General features: G+C 44.4%; 2 protein-coding genes across 4 annotated transcripts in view; both read left to right on the top strand.

Moving 5' to 3' along the window:
- The window catches only part of ATP13A3 (ATPase 13A3), a 60,593-nt gene extending 54,026 nt beyond the window's left edge, over positions 1-6,567 (top strand). Inside the window, exons 32-33 of the mRNA XM_069865399.1 lie at positions 626-715; positions 2,249-6,567. Of these exons, the coding sequence (XP_069721500.1) occupies positions 626-715; positions 2,249-2,446 (288 nt within the window). The 3' untranslated portion in view covers positions 2,447-6,567. The remainder of the gene's footprint in view (positions 1-625; positions 716-2,248) is intronic.
- A 153-nt stretch (positions 6,568-6,720) lies between these two features.
- Positions 6,721-12,761, top strand: GP5 (glycoprotein V platelet). 3 transcript variants are annotated; one of them, XM_069865388.1, is made up of 3 exons: positions 6,721-7,046; positions 7,134-7,200; positions 9,974-12,746. In XM_069865388.1, exon 3 carries the CDS (start codon positions 10,000-10,002, stop codon positions 11,923-11,925), a length of 1,926 nt encoding a protein of 641 aa, XP_069721489.1. In that variant the 5' UTR covers positions 6,721-7,046; positions 7,134-7,200; positions 9,974-9,999; the 3' UTR covers positions 11,926-12,746. The 3 variants fall into 3 exon arrangements, 2 of the variants coding, with proteins under 2 accessions (XP_069721489.1, XP_069721490.1); XM_069865389.1 differs by lacking the exons at positions 6,721-7,046; positions 7,134-7,200 and adding an exon at positions 8,480-9,021; XR_011338140.1 differs by lacking the exons at positions 6,721-7,046; positions 7,134-7,200 and having other exon boundaries at positions 9,658-12,598; positions 12,637-12,761.
- The last annotated feature ends 7,166 nt before the right edge of the window (positions 12,762-19,927 follow it).

Genomic DNA, 19,927 nt, shown 5'->3' with positions numbered 1-19,927 from the left:
GTCGTGGAAGATATAGGTTCACACGTATTTGTGTGATTTGTTTGAGGCTGTTGGGTCTGCGCCCACAGTGGTATGAGAGTAACCAGAAGTACTGAACATACTGTTTCAACTTCTGCCCTCTTTTCCAAAATATTAAACGGCTCCTACAGAATTCCTTCAGACTTCCTGCTGGGGGGGTCTGCTTTGCCACCTCTCTGAAGCTTTTCTGGAAATGTCACTGGTTTAAAACAAGCTAAAAACAAAGCAGAGCTCCAGCATGAAGTACAGTATAGAATAACAGATGATTTGAGAGGAAACTGCTTTAAGTGTTCTTGTCTACTTCACACATTTTTTAAAGGGTGTTGAAGAATGTGTATTTGTTTTTTAACTGTATTGATGAAGGCAGTTTTGGTCATTGTGGCTATTGATTTAAAGTACATATTCATATTCTTAAATCTCATGTGAGCACTTTAAGAATGAAAGTGTTTATCACTGAAGTACTGTCAAGTCACGTAAACTCTACATTTTGCCTGACACTGAATTAGTTATACCTAACACACTGTTTCAGGTTTTGTGTAATGTGCAAACTAACAACAAATGATCATTAGTTTCTTTAATTCTTCCTGCTCGCTGCAATGTCTCACAGAATGTCCTCCTTGATATGATCCTTTGGAAGGTTGTGTTCAATCGAGACAAACAAGGAGAATATCGCCTCACCATACCCCAGCCGCCTCAGGTTGGAGACTGGTTTTTTGCTGTCATCCTTTGAGTGCATGCGGATTAATTTGGTTTTGTCTTTATGATCTATAAGTGTCTGTTGCCTTATCTTAAGCTTAAGACTACTTAAATTAGATTTCTGTAACTAGAATATGACAAGGAAAGATTTCTGTTTCTTTATTTTTTTCCTTCTTGCCATATAAAGAGCTTAGGTCTGTATGCAAAAGCTGTGAAGCAAACCCACAGGATTGCTTTTAAGACTTTTCTCACTATTATCTTCGGTCTACACATTAGCAAATTCTATTTGTGTTGTCCCAAGTTAGCATGCCAGGACTGCAAATGTCTTAATTTGCTTGGAAGCAGAATTGCTGATGCTGGGTCTAATTCAATTCTTTAATTAATTTGGTTTAGAGTTTTAGATATTGTCTGAGAACAATAATTTATAGCACATACAGATTAAATTAAACAGAATGGCAAATGCAAGTATGTTATTGCTACTTCAGATACTTTAGAAGACTGAAGGATTTAACTTCTGCTTTTCAAATGACCATGAGTCTTGACCTGGTCTGCCCCTCTGTCATTAGTACATGAAGGAAATCTACGTGAATCCCATAAAAACTAGTGGTTTGGGGTTTTTTTAAGCCTGTTGGCTTATTATTTTTAGTTGGTTGTGTATTTGTTCTTGTTAGACTTACAATAGTTTATTTCTTGGCACTAAAGTTTAGTAAGTGTGTTCGCTGGAGATTTACATTTGTCCTTTTGAGGCTGTTGAAGAACAATTTTTTTTTTGTGTGTGTGTGTGTTCAGTGAAGAATGGAAGTTGTGCTTGAGGCTCCTGTTTTGTTCAGTTCACCAGCTGATAGAAATTTGGAGAATGAAGAGAACTGTATCTTCATTAAAATGTCAGCACTGCAGAGTGTAGGTGCTCCCTGAGGCATGATGGGTCCAGTCCTGAGAACAGGGATGGTGTTTCTCTCCTGCAGCTAGTTACACTACATGCATTTAGGTTTAGGAAAGGACAGATAAGAAGGAAGACTTAAGTTACAGAATTTGTCTGTTTGAATAACTACTAATACCTGCAGGACTTAGGTTTCATAGGATCAACAAGTTAAATGTTGCCAATTTTGGCTGGTTTGGCTGCCTTCAGTTAAACAATTAATTGCTTAAAATACTTCGAGACTCTAGGAATTTGACGACATTTTCTAAACTTGGCTTTTATTCTTCAACAGCACCATAATTTAATGGTACCTGTTATATGTATGTTTGTTGAAACTATTATAAAATATGCATGAAAGCTGTTGGTGACCTTAAGCGTTAGAATAATGCAGAATGCTTTGTTTTTCTTGATTTTTTTTTTTAAATATCTTTTCTACCATAGTATAGTAGAGATGACACAACAGAAGTTTCCTATTACACTTTTGAAGTCCAATATGGCAATGACATAGTAAATTAGAAACTAAAATAGTTTTTCCTTTAGCGATTTACTGTATTATTAGTTATATCAACTTTTTTTTTATGGTAATTCCATTTTCAAATCTGTTTACTTCTGCAGGAGGCTGTGGATCGCTGTGGAGTCTGCTTCCTTTCTTCCCTGTTTGGTTGTAGAGAGAAGACACCAAAAGCCAAGTATATGCACCTAGCTCAGGAACTGCTGGTTGATCCAGAATGGCCACCAAAACCCAGAACAACAACAGAAGCAAAAGTACCCTCTCAAGAAAATGGTTCATATCAAATCATCACTGTAACGTAACAGTGGATCTTGGTGGCATGTGTCTTTAGTAGTGTTCAGAAGAATGTAATTTAAACGCTTTATTTGGGATTGCAGTATACTAAATGTCAAATTCTAATGCAGATATCTCCAACTGTTTTGTCTCTCTGAATACAAATTTCAGAGCCAGACGTCTTATGGCTATACATTTTAAAAATGTAGGTTACCTTAGGCAGAACAAAAATGTTTGTGTTTCCTTCCACCTTCTTTCAAATTTCATTATTCCTGAATGAGATTTATTTGAAGGTTTAAACTGCAGAGCAGTTGAAACAGGTTCACTTTATTGGCCTGAAGTATCTTAATCATTGTCCTAACCTGCTTACCCGGGCACGTGTTCGTGTTAGCCCTATGATGTAATGGTTTCATGGTAGTACTAGAGGCACAAAATACCCTTGTTATGCCTTTTTTTTAATGTGTTTGCTATTGGAAAGCCTTGTGCCTCAGAACGGTTCTAAAGTTTTGGTGTGTGTACCTCTAAGTTTGTCCCTACTAGTAAGGAGTGTTTCCAGGTGTAGAGTTTGGATTTTAAGTTTTAATTGTTTAGTCTGCCACGGCAGGAATTTGGAATGTTATAGAAGCAGTATGCTCTGTCCTTAAGAAGAAAGCACATTGTTTTCAAGTGGATTCTTAGCCTCTTTTCTAGCTAACCCCGAGGAAGGGCTTAGGTGGCCTCCAGTAGAGAGGAGGCGTTTGGCTACACTATGAAGATTTTGGAGACAAAACTGTCTCATGTTTTGTTATATTTACCTATGCATTTCTCCAGAGACCTGGCTTTTTCCAGCAGAAGGGTTGGATTATCCCTTTGTGGACCATGATTTATTTGTAAATTTTAAGATAATTTTCCCATATGCCTTGAAGTAGTAAGGCCAGAGTTACTGCTGCAAGGGAAATGGGGGTAGGAGGGAAGATCACATGCCCACGCTTGGGATTTGTGCATGTTAAGAACATACGCATTTCGAAGAGTCTGCCAATGTCTTAAGTGCTATATGTAGCTGTGTGAAACAAAATTAAGAGAAAATAGATGAGCTAAAATCTGTCTTGCTGCAGAACTATAAGGCTTATGTGGATTTTATTTATTAAATAAAAAAAGAAAGGAAAGCTTGCATTGCCAATAATGCTGCTTAAAGACTTGGGGTAGTGATACATCATTTTGACGTTAGGCAGTGTCAAAACAACACCACTAGAAAAATAGATCTGCAAAGATGTAGAGGCACACGTCATCTTCATGTGCATTGCTTAAAAGTTTTCTTTTAAAAAAAACCCTTAGAAATTACTTCTCTCCATCTTCACCTTGATCAACTGTCAGAAAAGTCCTCTTTAGTGTCTTTGGAAGATGATAAAAATAGCAACTTTTGCTCAGTCTGTTTTAATCAGATGCAAGTGACTGGTTCGGATACCTCCAAGCTTTGGGAAGGCATCTGGGATCTGGAGAAGTCACAATTCTGTAGTGATCCTTGAAAGGAGCTGTGGAAGGAGGGCACCGAACTCCCCAGCCAGCTGGAATTAGTGTGAATTGTGTGTATTGTGATGGAATTCAAAGGGTTTTTTTTTAAATCCCTGTGGAGACTATTCCATTCAAGCATTGTTTAAGTAAGGGGTATTTTTCACCTCAGGCCTAGTTCCCTTGTGCTGTTCTGTAAGGCAATATGAGCAGTGTCTCCCACTGCTCACGTTAGGGTTTTTGCAGTGTTGAACGTGCTGTGCCAGTGGGGGAGTTTAAAAGTGAAGTTAAATGGTTTGGAAGACTTTTTCCTAGAACTTGGGGGTTTAAGTTATTGGCACTTGCTCCTCATAAATTGTATGCACGTGGTGTACTATCCTCCAGTCCAGCTGTCAACTCTTTTCCTGGTTTTTTTTTTTTTGTTTTTTTGAGAGGTGGAGCAGGAGGAAGGAGGAAGTGGTTTTCTTAGCATTCATTCAACAGAGCAATGTAAAAGTCTTGTTATCCTGGCTTCATAAGGTCATAAATGCTGAAAAACATCGGTAGCTTTTAAGGCGTCTGCAATTGTGGACTTGGATAAATTTATTAATCATGAACTTGAGTCAGTTGGCTAATTTATGTCAATGTTAATTTTACAAAATCTTTGTAGCATGGAACAATTGATGAAGAATAATTCTTAGCTGCGTAAGTAGTATTCAAATTTAAAGAAAAATAATATTTTAGTTAAAATGTTGTGAAGCTATGCATCTTGGACCTGGGAGCTGTGACTTATCATTAAATGCATAAGCTTTTGCTTTCCATTTCATTTTAGCTTGGTTGTTCCATGAGAAGTGAAAGAAAATATTTGTCTCTTTGCCTCTTATATGCCTTTGCTTAATACTTTCTCTAAACTGACAATTTCTCTTGGCTTTTTTTTTGGTTTCTGAAGCTGGTCTTTCAATCTTATTCTAGTTTTTTAGACTTATCTAGAAAGTAGGGAGGAAATGGGTTTTTGAAGTGAGAGTAATGCTCTCTTTTTGGAGAGCATTTTAGGGAACTCTTACTAAAACGATATTGCCAAGTGTCTCCACTCGATTGAGTGACTAATGGGTCATGAGCCTCTTAAACTCGAGTATTTTGCAGACAGGAGCTAGTTTCCTCAAGGTATGCGTTTAAAGTTAGTAAATGTTCTTGAGGTTGCATGCTTGAGCTCTGACCTATTTGCTTCTGACGCTTAGTCAAGAATAATAAATCAGCTTTACTGAGAATTCCTTCTTGTTGTTGCAAGATCAGCCACAAAATAAGCTTTTGCATCTTCTGCAGTTATTGGGATTTATGCCTTCCTGCCCAAGAGCTGAGTTTGGCCACCTATAAGTTTTCTCATTTTGAGCAGTTTGGTTTTTCTGGCTTTCAGAAATGCAGCGAACTAGATCTGCCCTAGCATATTCAGTTTCTGCTTTGAAGTAAGATGAAATTCAGTTTGTTATTAAAAGAATCTCTTCTAATGTTCATCTGGAAGTCTAAATTCAGGTGAACAGACTATTTTAGTGATCTCCACCAGATACTCGGTAGACATTTTCTTCCTGCTGTATATTTTGGCCTTATGTTGAGAAGTTTGATTTATTATTAAATTATTTGTGTATGCAGACTGTAATCTGTATGTATTTTACTTTGATGTGTTAGGGTTTGTAAATATTACTGATTTTCAAATATTATTTATGCACATACTTAAAGGACTGGTCTACCCAGAAAAGCAATTGCTAGATAATAAATGTTACTTTTTAGAAATAAATTGCAAGATCGTTAAATTGTATATCCCTCAGGGTTATTTTTTTAAAGATATTTTTTCCTCTTCCCTTCAGATTTAATTAGCAGTAACTCTAGTTTCATGTACTATAGAACTAAATCTACTGTAAAGAAAATGCTGCAAATAATGCTTGAGTAGAAGCAGCTAAAACACCCACAGAACTGACTGTCGATATTCATCATAACTTTAAATTGGAAACTCTTACTATTGCACTTTTAAAAAGTTGTTGGATTTTTAATTCTATTTATTTTTTTCTTTCTTCATGAAGGTTTTGCTGAACAGTCATCCCAAATTGGGTAAATAATGCTGTGCTGTATATGTTTATACAGTATAATGCTAAGCAGATGTGGAGTCCTTTTTATGCTGCAAATTTTTAATGCTTATGTTGGTCATCACAAAATGAGAGAGCTCAAGTTCTTTAGGATTTCTGCCATGAAATTCTGAAATGTAAACTTAGGGGTTTGTATGTCTAAGGGAAAGCTGTGGGGTTTTGACAATTTTTAGAGTCTTGAATATGTTGATTTTATACAGTAAAACTTCAGGTTTTTAAAGCTATTTTCAACAAACTGCAGCTTGTTTGATAATTATGTGAACCAAAAACTACTCAGTTTGTCATGAATTCCTGAAGCCTAACACAGATTAAAAGGTTCATCATTACAATGCTCTTCAGAATCTCAGCTTCCTTTTAATTTTGAAATCAGAAATGCTACTACATCTTTGTATTTAAGATATGTATTGCTGCTCTAGAATGGTACCCTGTTGTCAAGAGGCATACATAAATAACTGTACAATAGAATTGTAAATAGACTTGTAAATCATTTTTGTGACTGAAGCTCTTTGAAAATAAAATTAAAATGAACAGATATTTTAACTCTTTTGATTAGTTTCATGAAATTGTTTTCAATTGTTCTTCATACAATTAGATCCAAAGCTTGTTGAAGAATACAGACCTAAGCCCACTGATGTCATGAGTGTCTTGCTCAGTGCCTCTGTATTTTTGAAGATGGGTCTGGAGAAGAACACGTGCCATGTGTTACTGCTATGTGTGGTGGGATAATACTGACCATACTTCTACCTAGAGGCTTATGAGAGCTGTTCTAAAGCCAGACCTTGTACACGTGATAGCAACTTTTTTCCACCTTCTGTTATCCAGATGTTCCTTCTGTTCTTTGATGCATGGGAGGCATTATCTTGAAAAGATTCTTGGACAAATGTTCCTGGTTGTGAGCTGGCACTGTTGTCGCAGTTGTCTTCAGAAGAATCACACAGAAAGGAAGATATCTTTTCCATTCTGTGACTTGCCTTCTGTTTAAACATTCGTTGACAGAGCCCATTACTTTTAAGTTGAAGATAAGGTGTTTGAAATGCCCTGTTACTTCATTACAAAAAATCTTTTAATTTGAAGCTAGTATTTTGAAATCAGGAAGCTTTTCTCTCCTCAGACTCTTTCAGGCTTTAGGTTTTGTTGGCCTGTGGGTATAGAAGACTTGGAGGAAAAACAGAAGCCAAGTGAGTCAACTGTGGATTGGTTAGCCAGAGGGTTAAGTAGAAAACTCATTCCTTACTCAAATTGCTTTGACTTAATCCTAAAAAAAACACTGTAAAAGTCAGAGCAGCCTTGTGAAGTCACATGTCAGTCACCTGGCTGTGTAAAGTAGATGTGTCCACTCCTTCAAAGCCTAATGCACGTAGCAGACCCACGTAGCAGACTAGACACAGTGAAGCCAAGTGTCTAACAAATTTGAAATTTCTTTCTGATCATAATTCATGTTGAAATACAGATTTCTGACTCTCTCCAGATTTGCTTTTGACTGGTTGAAGTACCTACTCTAATCTCACTGTCAAAAAAGCTACAAGTGTTTTTTGTGCTGTTGCGTGTGATACTTGAAACTTTCTCCTGTTTTGTGAGTGATCTTAAGTTCTGCTTTTGGAGTTACATACAACGTGTGGAAGCTGGCTGCTTACACAACTAGATGTAGGCAAAATCTGCTCTGAAGCTTAAAATATTCTTTGGTCTTTCACAGCAGTTACACAAATATGGGTGAAAGTGTTATCTAGAGGATATGTTTTGCTGTTCTACTTCCCATTTAAAGTGCAGAATCATGGTGAAGCCTGATTGGCTGCTATGCTCCTCGTAAGTTCCCCTAACCAGCAGATAAGTTTCCAAGGTACAGTTCAAAATTCCTTTTCACGCTCATACGCAAGAAAGTAAAATAATTAAGAACCATAGTAAATATGTGTGCTCTGTGAAACTAAGTTCAAAACCAATTTATGACTTTTAACACATTAGAAGTATTAATGTGTTGCTTCTGGCATCCTTTAGTAGCCTAAGAAATACTAAGGGGATGGTAGAAAGGGGAAGAGTCTGTAGATCAGAACATGGTAAGTGGTCAGCCAGGCCCTTTCTCTCGCTTCATTAAATCCTGCGGTTCTGCTGTGGTCTTGGGTTGAGTTGATGCGGGTTGAGATGCCAGTCAGGACTTGAAACAGAAATTTCTTGGTGCACTTCTGCTCTGCATGCAGGGTTGTAGTTGCATACCACTTGTAGCAGGTCATGAGCTGCCTGCTCTGTGGGCTCTCGGCTGAGGTCCTTGCCCTGGGTCTGCAGGGATGTGCTTTTTGTCCGCTGGCTTGAGGTGGGGAATAGGTAGAATCAGGGACAAGCTGGATTTGGAGTTTCTCTATTGAGGAGAAGGCATCACTTGTGTTATGTGTGATGGTCGGTTTTGGAGGGCAGGGGGATTACAAGGAGGGTGAGATTCTCTTTTTTTAAAGGTTCTTGTTTGGTGTGGAAAAGTCCTTTGGAAGGTTGAAATTCCAGGGGCCTTTTTGAGGGGGGACTTGCTCAATGAGTTGTAGAAAGCCCAGTGAGAGCTTGCTTTGTGGCATCATGCTGCTGGTAGTTGATACCACTAGAAGCTGTGTCCTTCCTTTCTCAAGGAAGGGATGGAGATTTTACCAGTCTTCAGTACTCTGAACCTAACCAAGAATTTTTTTAAAGTACTACCTTTTATTTTTTTTTGATGCTGCAGACTTTTTAATCCGTCATGGTATGTTCTTGTCAGCATTTCAGGCACTTGAGAACTCTACTGTCTCACCTGATTTACTCCTTTGTAAGTGATGGGATTTGCAGCCATGTCTGTTTGTGGGGTTGGTATGGGAGAGCTTCATCCTTGCCCCTGGAAAAAGATGTGTTGGGATGGAGACCTCTTCTCCCCCAGCGTTCTTGGTGCTGAAGACTGACATAGCGTCAGCTATTCCAATTAGTCTGCAGAACTTGTTCAGCTATTCCAGCAGTCCCAGCTGCTGCTTCATCTACTGATCAGCCAGGTGCTTGACTTCCAGGTTTCAGATACACTTGGCACTTGCTGATTTCACTAAGGAAGTATTTCTAAACTATAGAGGATTTCTGTTTGACTTGCTCTTTTAAATATTATTGTTATAGCTACAATGATTGCTTTCCTCTTCCTTTTTCTTGTTTGCAAATCTTTGCATCTTTATGGTACGTTTTGTGCAGATCTACCTTTATTGCTACAGCTTGCTAGCACTTATTTCCTCTTGTTTCTTTGTATTTTTAACGCCACTGATAACTTTGTATTGTGTTAAGCTGTTGGAATGATAGTCCATGGTTATCAGAGGCTTGCTACTGTCCTGTGCTGTGTGAGCTCTTGTGTGTTATTTAAGGCTCTGTCAAAAATAGCCTGTTGCTTCTTGTGTGTTCTTGGGCTGTTCCAAGAAGCGATTACTTGCAACTGCTGAGAGATGATTTAACAGAACTGTGTTGTTTTGCTTTTGGACACTTAAAATACAGGGCACCCTTTTAACCTCCATGATCTATTTTTGCAGGCTAAACTTTATTTTTAAACCTCAGGTAACCCACAATAAAAAAATATTGTGGGTGCAGAACCTTTTGATTTTTTTTGTTTTTAAAGATTGTATGTGTGTAACTTAGTAGAATGCTTTCCTGTTCAAATAAATACGTGCCTTGTTGCTACTTGAAGTTTCATGTTGGTTTTCATATGCTTTTATTATACTTGGCTAGAACAAAGACCAACAAGAAATACTTGATTTACAAGAGGTTTATCTGTTCTTCTTAGTGTAAACTGAGCACCTTAGAAATATTTGCAGTCAACAGTAATTAAGATTTGGAAGTTTGCTTTCAAGCCAAGCGAAATTTTGCACGCATTTGCAGGTTTCATGATATATTCACCCAGCTTTGTTGGCTGCTAAGTTATTAACTGATTGTGATCAAATCCTGACTCTCTCTTATCTCTTGTAACAGCTAATGTTTCTGGCACTTCAACAAGGATGTTGGTGTTTCGTTTGTCAGTGATGATAAAGCTTTTCTTCCAGTTGGATGCATCTATTTGTCCTGAGAAGTGTGACTGCTCTTCAAAAAATGCAATTCATTGCTCTGGTCCCCACATAAAAGACCTGGAATCGTTAAATCTGCCTTGTGACATGACACAAATTCACATAATGGACACCAGTGTAACGTACTTGCAGGATGTTTTTTCTGGGATGGCAGAACTGCAGCATCTCATCTTATCTTCAAATAACATCTCTCTGATTTCACCAATGGCTTTTAAAGGCTTGAGAAGGCTAAAAGCCCTCAAGCTGCTAGATAATAAGCTGATCGAACTCCCTCCGGAAGTATTTGATGACATGGAGCAGCTTCAGCAGCTGATCCTTGAAAATAACAGGTTGAAATCCATTGAGGAAAATCTGTTTGACAGACTAGCTAGTTTGGAGGAACTTTTCTTGAACAAAAACCAACTAACAGCACTTCCTAGTGGCATGCTGAAGAAACTTGCCAAACTTAAAGTACTGAACTTGTCAAGAAATTCTTTGGCAGCATTGCCTACAAATATATTTCGTACATTAACTAAGCTTGAGAAGCTGATGCTGTATTTTAACAGGCTGTCTTCAATAGAGCCTGGTGTGTTTGATAGCCTGAAGGAGCTGCTGGAACTCTTCCTGCATTCCAATAACATCCAGTCCATTGCCCCTGATGCGTTTCATTGTCTTCGTAAACTCAGAAGCTTAACGCTATCCAGAAATAAGCTTGAGATTTTGCCTCCTGGGGTCTTTCTGCACTTGCATGACCTGTCTAAGTTGACCTTGTACGGGAACCCACTAAAGTCTCTTCCAGAAGTACTGTTTGGAGAAATGAGACATCTTAGTAGCCTGTGGCTGTATCACACAAGGCTCTCAACAATACCAGATTTTGTGTTCAGTAATTTGACAAATTTAGAGCTTCTTGTGCTGAGTTTTAATCCAGAGCTTAGTGTTCTCCCTAAGAACGTGTTCAGTGGTCTGAATGAGCTGCGGGGCCTTTCTCTGCATAAAAATAATATTTCCAGTCTGCCAGAGGGCATCTTTCTGAGCCTTCAGAAACTGCAGAACATTTCCCTTTTTGGTACACGGATTGAGGCTCTTCCTAGAAACCTTTTTCATAATCTCAAGCACCTTCAGAAAGTTTATCTCAATAGTACTAAGCTGCAGTCCCTTCCTGGAGACTTCTTTACCTCTTTACCTGAGCTGCAAGAAGTCTTCCTTGACGACAACCCTTGGAAATGTGATTGTCAAATTCTTGGCTTCCAAGAGTGGCTTCAAAAGAGCGTGGAGATAGTGAAAAATGTGCCATCTCTAATGTGTGCGAGCCCGCTGGCATTACAGAATATTTCTCTTGTGGCTCTAACAGATGGTCACCTGAAGTGCTGGCCAACCACAGCCAGTATGTACCAGATGTTCAGCTCAACTTATTCGCAGGATTCGACTTCTCTTGTGATGGAGCACTTGACATCCTCTTGGGAGACTACTGTAACGGCAGTGTTGACCATGGATACCAGCACACCTACATCGATTCCGCTTGCAGCTCAAGATTTTACTTACTCACATGCTGAAGACGTTAGACAGCCTCACTTTCATTTCTCAGATGTTTCAACCCAAACTTCTCCCAGCTCCACAGTCGAAACCAACAGTGTCGGAGGAAGAAATTTAACTACTCCCGCCTGGTGGTATAAGTTGCCAGCCCGCAGAAGCGCTAAGCCCTATTTTAATACTAGAGTTGCTTATTGTCAGCTATTCTTGTGCCTTCACAGTTTGATTTTAGCACTCCAGGCTGTAACCATTGTGCTTGGTTGGTATGTGATGGGTAAAGCCAGGCAGCTGTTGCACTCCAGAAATACTCCTGCTCGGCCAGTAGTTCTGATAGAATTTTTAAGGCATTAAGGAATATCAGCCAAAGAGGGGAGCAGAAGCACTGTTTTGAATGCATTTCAAGCATTTGGATTGTTCACACTTGATTCAGATATGGATTACAAATCTTCATAGCAAGAATCATAAAGACCATGTCTTTACCGTCTTTACAGTGTAATGAATATGCGCTTTTCTGTACCCTACAGTGTTTGTCAAAAGTGATTATAATCACCGTATGTTGCTACAGCACTTGGTGTGTGAATACAGACAGCGAGATGAAAGAAAATCTGTGGTCACTTCTGTGAGTTCCTGGCTTTGGACTGCAGCCCTGTCCCTGCTGGACCCCACTGCCTGCTGCTGTGCTCACAGTGCTCAGGTGGAAGTGCTTTTTCCTGAAGGACCTGCTGCAAGGAATTCTGTTTGGAATAAAAATGGCAACAACGTAAGGAGGTCTGCCTGGGAACAGGGCTTCAACGGAGCTTTAAGTTCTCCAAATGCTGTTATGCTTTATACCACCTGCAGTGTTTTGTCTCCTATTAGAGAAAAGAAATGATATTATGGGGAGGAGATGCTGGGAAAGACCTCTTAAAAGTGGAGTAGGGGGGAAGTGCTGAATGATACGGTGCAAGCATCTTATTTTCTGCTTTCTATCTTTAGCCCTTTTTCAGGACATGACAGGAGGAAGAGGTACCATTTAAAACTAATAGTGCTTTCCTCTATCTGAACCAGAGGAAGATCAATAAGATGCTGGACTAGGAAGCATAATCTTGATGTATTCTGTTGTTTGTTTGTTGGTTTGAAGCTTTGTAATATTACTTGAAATTCAGATTTGCAGTAAACTCTTTCACCCTACAGCTTTGACTGGTGGTCTGAAAAAGCAAAGTGTTGCTCACTGTGTGTTGAAGTCAGTCTTGAAACTGGAGTCCCAGGCAGATGCCCAGGACTGAAGCTTTGCCCCAGAGGTGTAGTGGGTTTGAGAGATGGTGTGGGTTGAGCCGGGAGAGAAAAGGTGGTGTGTCCTGGGCTTGGCTAGCAGAATGGGCATGCAGGCAAGTGGTAGGGAACCTGCCTGAAGCGCTGTCACCTTTTCTGAAATTGGCTGGAGAACATATGCATCTTCATCAAATTTTTGTGTGCAGTAAGCATGTTCGGTGATATTTGGCCTCTGTGCTTGCTACCTTTTCTTATTCCATAGTATTACTTCTCCAGTTTCAGCCCTTTCAAGCATTGACAGGCGAAGGCAAAACCTAGGCAACAGTGTTGGGTTTTGTCTTAGTACTGAAATATTTATGAATATTTTGAATGATATGAATGTTTTGGTTTGCAAGTAGCTTGGTAGCTGTCAGACTGCACATGCTTCTTTGATAGCTGTTGGATTTAACTATTAGTTTTTATCTTAATTATGTGACTTAACTTGTTCTTAAAAGCTCTGATGTTGTGCTTGAAAGCCTCTGGATGTGGTTCCCTGGCTCCTTGGACGGGAGAGCTAGGATACTCTAGGATCCTTTTGTAGCCTTTCTGACTTTCTAGCTATTAAGATCTCTCCTGGATGGCACTTCACAAACCTGAGGTGAAGAGAGCTTGCAGGTTTGTGGTTTGTTCCCTGTTCTGTGCTACTCTAGGCAGTGGGAATAAGCTGCTGGACTTGAATTCCTATCCTAGGCTGTGAAAAGAGTCAATGTGTTTCTATAGTGTTAAATAACTATCATCTAGCTGTTAAAGTTTAACAAAATTTAGCAAGCAAGTTAAATGGTAGGTAGAGCAATTTCTAAAGAAGGAGAAATGCAAGTTGCTACAGCTGGTGCAAAGTAAACTGAGTCTGGATTCAGAGAACTAGAATATGTACTGCAATGTATTTAAGAGGAGCACAAAGCCAACACGGAGCTTTCTTGGTGTCTCTGGGTGGTTGCATCCTAGTGCTTAGGAAGCAGCAGTTACAAATTTAGGTTCTTGGTTGGACAACTGTAATGACCACTTTAAGTATTGTTTCAGCTCTAGTGCTGTCGTGCTGGTGCCACGCAAGCATCGCAGCAGGCAAGGGAGAAGGATCATCTGGACTAACACGGGAATTTTTACAAGCCATGCTAGTTATTTGTTTGCCTTGGCGAGGCACTGAAGGACTGTGCTCATGGCTACAGGCACTTGGATGCACGCTGATTTCTAAGGAAAGGTGACGGTTGGGTTGCCACGTGGGCATACGCCGCTCTGATGTCCTGCCTCTGGAAGAGCAGCAGGTCAGCAGCAGCTGCCACCTTTCCAAGCCCTGCAGCGGGGCCAGCTGGGTCTCTGCTGCTCCTTTGGCTCCTGTTCCACAGACGCAGAGCTCGGGCACGTGGGGGCTTTGGCACACGGCTGCGTGCACTCAAGTGCTCAGAGGAAGATGATTTGTCTTTACATGTTGTCATCGGGCTTTCCCCACGCTTGAGCCAGATGGGGAAGTGAAGTCAGCAGACAACAAAAGGCTGGAGCAATAAGGGCCCAGGGTGTTGTACTAACACTTCCTCTGAGTTGTCCTGTTTTGAGCTGCCTCTGATTCATTGTTTGTTGCCCAGAACAGCTCAGTCCTTCCCGCAAAATTCCCTGGCATGGGAAATCTAAGGACATGCTTATTCATATCCCTTCCCCATTTTTTCGGGAGAAGGGACAGTCTTCCAGGTCAGCGTGATGGTGGCTCTGGCAGGCAGCCAGGAGGCTCCTTGGGAAAAGTGCAGCTGCACCTCAGACCCTCTCTCTGGGCAGCATTTGTCTTGCTGCCCTCCCAGGACACCAAGGACTTGTCATCACTAGTGTCTTGGCAAAGTTCTTCCCGGCCCCTGCAGCCCACACCTCCACGTCCAACGTTTGCAACGAGGCTGAACGTGGAGGGGCACAGTGTGCTGGGAAAGGTTGGAGAAACCTAATCCCTGGTCCAAGGGGGTCCCTGCTGCTGGGGAAAGGGTGGATGCAAAGCACGTCTGCACTCAGTGTCTGAAGGAATCTGTTCCACGCCCTTGGCTATTGTACAGGATGCAGCTTCATGTTTAATAGCCCTGCATGTTAACCAGGCTTCCAAGTCCAGGTGCTGCCTCTGGGACCTCATCCTAATTGGGAGCTCTTGGGTTACGGCGCCAGTGCAGGCTAGCCAAGGGTCTTCTGTAGCTCTCTCTGTTCCTTCCAATGCTTGTTTCTATAGTGGTTTCCCAAGGTCCCTCTCTGGTTTGGGAAATCCAGGAGCAGTGGGAGCTCTGGCCCCCAAACCTGGCCATGGGGGTAGGCAGCGTGTTTTCAGCCTGATGTCATTTCGGTATCTTTCTCCTTCACTTGTTGAGACTTGAATGCACAGAATCCAAGGTGGCAAGGAGGGAAGTAATTGCTGCTATAAGTACAGCTCTGCCTATTTCCCAGCTGCTGCAGGAACACTGCAAGGCACCAGCCCGTGTACTGTGCTCGTGTCCCCTGCATCTCTGGACTTTCTGTGTCACCTCAGCCAGTAGTTGCTGGGAGGGCCCTTGTTGCTGCTTGCAGAAGGGAGTGAGCTCAGGTAAGTTGCCTACTAAATACAGCTCAGCCCCAGCACGTAACAGCAAGACTGGAGCCTGCACCTCGAATCCTCCCTCTCCTGGTGGCAAAAAGAAGGCTGGTGATGACAGCTGTGCTTGGAGAAGATGCCTGGGAGCGTACTGGCTACAAAGGCAGGAACTCTGAGATCCTCTGCCTGACATCATGGAGAATTGGCCATGTCTCCTCCAGGCTCCTGACCAGGGTACATCTCCTGGGGGAGCTGATTCAGCAGCTGGGATATCACAACACGGCATTTTGTAGGGATGACGGAATAGTTGGGAGGAGATGCAGCCAAAGGCACGTAGCTGCGGGCCAAGGCTGGGGCTGGGAGTGTTTACAGACTCTCAAAGTGATCAAGAGGCTCAAAGCTCCTGCTTTGCCCCCGTTTCATCCAGAGATGGGCAGGCTACAGACGTGTTATGACTCCATTTTCCTAGATGGAGTCTGGGCTCACGTCCTCTTCCCTCCTGGGTGTTTGTGGGCAGATGCACCCTGGCAAAGCCTCGTGCCTGGCACGCGGTGGATGAGTCTGAGTCCTGCTTTTCGCTGTGGGATGGGCAGCACCTGGTCATCATGCCACTGGGCTCAGTGCCTCTTGCGCAATTGCTGCCGTAGACTCTTGTTTCTCTCTGACATGCCAGGCTTCCAGCTCTGCCTTTGTGTCTCTCTAGATTAAAAAAGCCCAGAGCAGGGAGCTGGCAAGAGCTGGCTGCAGCTCCACAGCCTGTTGTGCACTCCTCTGCTGGGCACCAGGGACAGAGAGGGCACTTTTCCCCTTGGGGGGTCAGGAGGAGGTCCGTGGGGCGCTCCCTGCTGCCACGGCTGGCGTTATGGAGATGGAAAACTGGGGAAGATGGTCCAGCAAACACCTCACAGTCCATGAGCAGGGATGACCGTGGCCTTTGCCTCCCCCTCCAGCTGGTCCTTCCCTCCTCTTGCAGCATCCATTGGACAAGCTCTTTCCGCTTCAGATTATCTCCAGGCGGACTTGGCTGCGAGCACCACATTCCTCCCCGCCTAGTGCTGCCCTGAGCTTCTGCCAAGCCCTGCGTGCTGCTGCTGCTAATGCTTGGGGCTGGGGCTCAGGCCAGGGCTGAGCCTGGAGGAGACGGTCCTGCTGGCCAGGCAAGTCTCACTGGTGCTCGAGTTCCTAAATACTGTTTTCCTTGAGCTCCAAGAGGTTTTGTGGTGGTTCTCATGCTGGTGCTTGGGTGGACTTTATCCTGATGGCCATCTCTGCTGCCTGTGGCTGAGGGAGCTGGGGTTGTTTAGCCTAGAGAAGAGGAGGCTGAGGGGAGACCTCATTGCTCTCTACAACTACCTGAAAGGAGGTTGTGGAGAGGAGGGTGCTGGCCTCTTCTCCCAAGTGACAGGGGACAGGACAAGAGGGAATGGCCTCAGGCTCCAGCAGGGGAGGTTTAAGCTGGACATTAGGAAACAATTTTCATGTAAAGGGTCATTGGGCACTGGCAGAGGCTGCCCAGGGAGGTGGTTGAGTCACCTTCCCTGGAGGTGTTTAAGGGACGGGTGGATGAGGTGCTGAGGGGCATGGTTTAGTGATTGATGGGAATGGTTGGACTCGATGATCTAGTGGGTCTTTTCCAACCTGGTGATTCTGTGATTCTATGATTCTGGTCTGGAGAGACTGGGGCTGCTGCTTCTTCCCAAAGCTCCCACCCTGCACATGTGCTTCCCCAGGGAAGGCAGGACCTGTCCCCATTCCTTGTTCCAGGTGTAGATGGGACATCATCTGGCCATGAGCAGCAGCCCTAACCCTGCACACCTCAAGCAGGGAGCTGAAAATTCCACGGTCTCTAAATCTCTTGTTTGGGCTCCTCAAAATACGGTGGGGAGTAGTATGGTGGGGAAGGGGCTGCTAGTGCCTCTGTGTGGTGGGTGGGTGGGTGTCCCAGCACCAGCCCCTAGGTGACAATGCACCTTCCTTCACTCCTCAGCTGTGGCTTGGGCCAGCATGTCCTACCACAGAGCTCAGGCCTAGAAGTCTTCCCCCTGTGCTGGAGCACCGAGAGACCCCAGCCTTCCACCCTCCTCCTCCGCTTCAGCAGAGCAGGTCTTGGCCTGATGCCCTGGGCCAGCTGTGAGCATGAGGGGCCACCATGGGGGTTTCTTGTAGCATCGTGAGCTTTGCAGCCGTGCAAAGTAACAGAGGGAGCCTCAGCCCTGCGCTGTGGAGAGCAGCGGGACCTGGGGACCTCCTGCTCCTCCAAAGGGTGCCAATTTAGCTGGGATGCAGAGGTGTGTGGGGAGCAAGGGCTGAGGCGAGAGCTGGGGAGAAGCAGGACTGCGGGGCCGTGCAGCAGTGTCGTGTGGGTGAGCCCGCTCAGCTGTTTGGCAGATGAGCAATGCGCTCTCCCGGCCAAGCCCACAAGCTGCTAATTTTAGCAATTACATGAATTTTTCCAAGCTGTCTTGAGTCCCTTGGTGATTCAGAGCTGTTTGGCTTCGCTGTGCTCATCAGCCTGGCTGTGGGGATGTGCTGGAGCAGTGCCAGCACAGGCAGGCCTGGGACTGTCCCACTGCCCAGGAATGAGGTTGACCTCCCCAAAAAATGGGGGATGCTGCTGTTCTGGAGCTCCTGAGACCTTCATTTTGGGTGTTGAGCTTGGTACGGGGCTTGCGCAAGAGGTAACAGGATGGACAGGAGTGGTGGGGGGGCTGGGAACCCAGACTGTGTTAAATGCAAGTGGTATGGCATCACCCAGGGTCGCCTGCTTCTGGCTCTGCCAGCCTCCAGGAGCCCCAGCCAGGGCTGGTTGAGACCCCTTGCCACAGGACCTCCAGCCCTCCAGTGAGCTCAGTAGCATGTGCAGGAATTCCCTTAGAAAGTGCCAGGAGCTTTTAGGTGCAGAGGCACCTCCAGACTGGGCTGCGACTGCCGGCAGCGCCTGGGCTGTGGGGCAGGACCATGAGCTCTTGCTTTTCCCTGGACAGCAGCGTTTGGCCACTGCCTTTGGTGAGGAATAAGTAAACCAGGCATGTTTGGATCAGAGACAGCGAGGAGGGCTGGGGTCTCTGGGGGAAGGAGGTACCTCTCCAGCCCATCTGGGACTGGTTTTGCTGCCAGGGGCGCAGGGGCTGGCAGGTGCCCACCCTTGGGCTCCACTGTCCCCTTGGATGTGTAGGGACACAGCAGTGACTCCGTGGCATCCCAAGCCTCTTCTAGGGGGTTCAGCCTTCCTCTTGCCCACGTGGACTCCAGGGCTTTCCTACAGCACGAGGCTTGCTCTGCTCCACCCAGCACCGTGTGAGCCCGCAGCTACGCAGAGCAGCCTCCCTTTGCAGAATGTTTATCTCGCCCTCAATAATATCCACACGCTGCCTCTGGGAGCTGCCTCTCCCCTCCAGATGTGCAGTGTGGGTCCACAGCTCCATTTCCCTGCCTTCCACCCCAGCTTCTCGCCCTTGCGTGGAGCATGGGGCAAGCTCCTGTGTGCTCACCTTGGCAGCAGAGAAGGAGCCGCTCCTGAGCGCTGTGCGCGGGCTTGTGATGTTACTCAGCCTTGCATTATTTCTACAGATGTCTTGAAAACAGTCTCTTCCTTTCCAGCCAGGGGACAGACACGGTTTCTGAGGCCTGGGTAGAAGCGGCTGGGTCTTTGGCAGGGCTGTTACCTGGGCTCCTCTGAAAGTTCAAGTGCTCTGCATGGTCATATAGAATCACCAGGTTGGAGACCTACTGAATCATCCAGTCCAACCATTCCTATCAAATACTAAACCATGCCCCTCAGCGCCTCGTCCACCCGTGCCTTAAACACCTCCAGGGAAGGTGAATCAACCACCTCCCTGGGCAGCCTGTTCCAGTGCTCAATGACCCTTTCCATGAAAAACGTTTTTCTAATGTCCAGCCTAAACCTCCCCTGGTGGAGCTTGAGGCCATTCCCTCTCATCCTGTCCCCTGTCACTTGGGAGAAGAGGCCAGCACCCTCCCAGCTCCCTCCTCTCCACAACCTCCTTTCAGGTAGTTGTAGAGAGCAATGAGGTCTCCCCTCAGCCTCCTCTTCTCCAGGCTGAACACCCCCAGCTCTCTCAGCCGTTCCTCATAAAGCCTGTTTTCCAGCCCCCTCACCAGCTTCGTTGCTCTTCTCTGGACTCGCTCCAGAGCCTCAAAGTCCTTCTTGTGGTGAGGGGCCCAGAGCTGAATGCAGGATTTGAGGAGCAGTGTCACCAGTGCCTGATCCCCCTGTCCTGGGGGCAGGGAGTTTAAGGGTACCCACCACTGCATCCTGCTCCCTACTGGGGCAGCACTGCTTGGAAGGAGCTGAGCCCAACATTCCTCTGTCAGACTGGGTTTGGGTTAGTGGTTTTTCGGAAGTGCTGGGGTTTCATTTCTGTGCTGCCTTACTGAAAAGCTCTGTGCTTCTGGTATGAGTCAGAGCAGACAGGAGCCCAGCAGTGCTGGCACTGGTGGCGGGCAGACAGAGCCATTGATAAGAGTGTGATAAGGCCATGAGAATCCTGTTCTTGTGCCAAGGCT

This window comes from Phaenicophaeus curvirostris, chromosome 10, assembly GCF_032191515.1.
Source record: "Phaenicophaeus curvirostris isolate KB17595 chromosome 10, BPBGC_Pcur_1.0, whole genome shotgun sequence".
In the NCBI taxonomy this organism is placed as follows: Eukaryota; Metazoa; Chordata; class Aves; order Cuculiformes; family Cuculidae; genus Phaenicophaeus; species Phaenicophaeus curvirostris.
Note: the sequence above shows the minus strand (reverse complement) of the source record. Positions and strands in the feature narration are given on the sequence as shown.

Bases quoted from the DNA above. Each gene is read 5' to 3' on its own strand.
- GP5 (XM_069865388.1), top strand. From the start codon at position 10,000: ATGTTGGTGTTTCGTTTGTCAGTGATGATAAAGCTTTTCTTCCAGTTG.